Here is a 2,498-nt window from a genome sequence, read left to right as displayed (position 1 = left end):
CACACACACACACACACACACACACACACACACACACACACACACACACACGTATAATATGCACTCTCCCACAAATAATAAGATACACACACTCGCACGCACGCACACATACACACACATACACACACACACATGAGCACAGATTCAAATATGAGCAAACATCGACTCTCTCTCTCTCTCTCTCTCTCTCTCTCTCTCTCTCTCTCTCTCTCTCTCTCTCTCTCTCTCTCTCCTTCCCTCTGTTTAACACACACACGAACACGCATACACACGCACACACACATACACACACATTTTTCGATATCTATTTTTCTAACAATGAAGGAAACACAGCTCTATCATCAGGAACAAAGGTTTTTGTTACAACCATTTTTCCATGTTGTGATTGATTCTGTTGGGGATTAAATGAAGGCACAGAAACGATTATTATGGAAAGTGTGAGTAATGAGGCAGTGAGAATTAACACGACAACTGCTCATTATTTGGAGCTTGGCAAAAGCAAACGTATAGACACAATGTGAGGAAAGAAAGAAAGGAACAAAAAGCCTGCAAAGTGACAGAAGAGGGTGAGAGACAAAAAATAAAAACAGAACCCACCCCCCCCCCCTTTTGCCCCCAAACACATCACTCAATCACACACACACATGTACACATTCATCGGAAAGTGTGTACATTACGTTAGATTCCTTTACCAGACATACAAAACGTAAAAAAGGCAGACATATAGACATCAATTAAAGACGAGGGAGCATACAAAGATGAGACAGACTGGCATAACAACTAATACACAACGAAAGAATGGGTGGTGGGGTTAAGAGATCGGAGGACTCACGTGACATAATGAGACACACAACAAATTTCAGCGCTGCCAATAATAACAAAGATTTCTATATATACTATCTAGATCTAGATTCTAGATCCAGATCTAGATCTAGGTCTACCACAGTAAACAAGAAATTTTGAACTGACGAGGTAGTACTCACGATATCAATCAGCTGCGATAATCGAATGCCTAGTTTGACCACTAGTTTGTCCGTGTTGTTACCGACAGGCCGAATCAGCTTGTTGTAGCCACTTCTTCGTAACAGGTCGTCATAGAGACGCTTGGCATTGTCGTTGGCTTCGCAAAGAACAACGAGAAAAAGGACGAAATACTTGAGAACTGCGGCAGCAGACAGCGCACACGGCCCCATGCCTGCTTTCAACCGTTACTCATAGTGCCACTTCGTCGTCTTAGGGATAACAACATCAGGCGAGAGAAAACACACAGGACGGAGCCACCAAGCCTTGTGTGAAGAACAGGCAGAAAAAGAAATCCAGAAAGCAGCACGGCCAACAAAGCAGAATCTCCAAAACACACTGACAGATGAAGGAATTTTTTAAAAAGGTGCTCCACAAAAGTAAAAAAAAAGCGAAAAAAAAGTTGAGCAACGTGCAGTTTCAGTTCTAGTAGTAACCTGTATTGCCTCGACACAGCCAGCGAGGGACTTAGTAGCAAAACGCACAGAGCAGAGTAGTGCGCTTGGCGTTCGGCCGAGGAGGAAGGGAGAGAATCATGCTCCTTACTACTACACGCTTGTTCGTTTCTCCCTGGCCCTGTCACTCCGCCACCCCCTCGCCTCGCCACCTGGTGCACACAGCGGCAAAGGGCTATAATCAAAATCGTGTTTTAAAGTGTTATAATACTACGTTCTCATTTAGTTTTGTCTTTATTTCGATTTTTGAAAACAGTTTTTTCTGTTATCCTCTTTTTTTAAGGCATATTTTTGTTTTCCGATGTTTTGATGTCTATTTTCCAAGTTGTTCAATTGAACATTCATTTTCTCAATGCCATAATGTTTTTCATTCAGTCTTTTAAGATACAGAGTTCCATCATTTTTCTCCTCGCGTACTCAGTGTTCACCTTTTTTATTTTCTTTTATAAAAAAAACTTTTTTCCTCCATGCATCTTCGATCTGCCCTCAATTTTCTTGTGTTTCGCTCACATTTGGATTACAATCGCTGTGCTCATGCTAACCATTAGAGATTTTTTCTCAATGTACCGTAGCGTAATTCCTGGGGCGTTATTGATTTTAAACATCAATGCTCGCTCGCATACAAAAGTGGACGCCCCACCGCATTTTCTTGAAAGTGTACGCCCCTACCACACGCCCCTACCCGCATTTTCTTGAAAGTAACCCCCCCCCTCCCTCCCACAACCCACCCCGACCTTGTGAAATTTCAAAAGAAGTCCCCAAAAGGAGTGTTTTATGAACATATATAAAGAGAGAAAGAGAGAGAGAGAGAGAGAGAGAGAGAGAGAGAGAGAGAGAGAGAGAGAGAGGAGAGAGAGAGAGAGGGGTAAACGTCTATCTACAGACATATAGACGGAAAACATCTATCTATCTAAAGTTTCAACCTGTGGAAATTCCACCCTGTCATAGAATCTCTCTTCTTTTTGTATGGCAGCAAGGCTGTAACCTATTTAGATTTAGGCTTACACATTAAAATCCAATAGA

At 42.2% G+C, this 2,498-nt stretch overlaps 1 protein-coding gene across 3 annotated transcripts in view; it reads right to left on the bottom strand.

Moving 5' to 3' along the window:
- The window catches only part of LOC100533249 (nicotinic acetylcholine receptor alpha 1 subunit), a 90,223-nt gene extending 88,617 nt beyond the window's left edge, over positions 1-1,606 (bottom strand). Inside the window, exon 1 of one of the 3 annotated variants that reach the window (XM_013079582.2) lies at positions 984-1,606. In XM_013079582.2, the coding sequence (XP_012935036.1) occupies positions 984-1,193 (210 nt within the window). In that variant the 5' untranslated portion in view covers positions 1,194-1,606. 3 annotated transcript variants of the gene reach the window in all.
- Between the last annotated feature and the right edge of the window lie 892 nt (positions 1,607-2,498).

Source organism: Aplysia californica, unplaced genomic scaffold (genome assembly GCF_000002075.1).
Source record: "Aplysia californica isolate F4 #8 unplaced genomic scaffold, AplCal3.0 scaffold00001, whole genome shotgun sequence".
In the NCBI taxonomy this organism is placed as follows: Eukaryota; Metazoa; Mollusca; class Gastropoda; order Aplysiida; family Aplysiidae; genus Aplysia; species Aplysia californica.
This window is presented reverse-complemented; position numbering and strand designations above follow the sequence as displayed.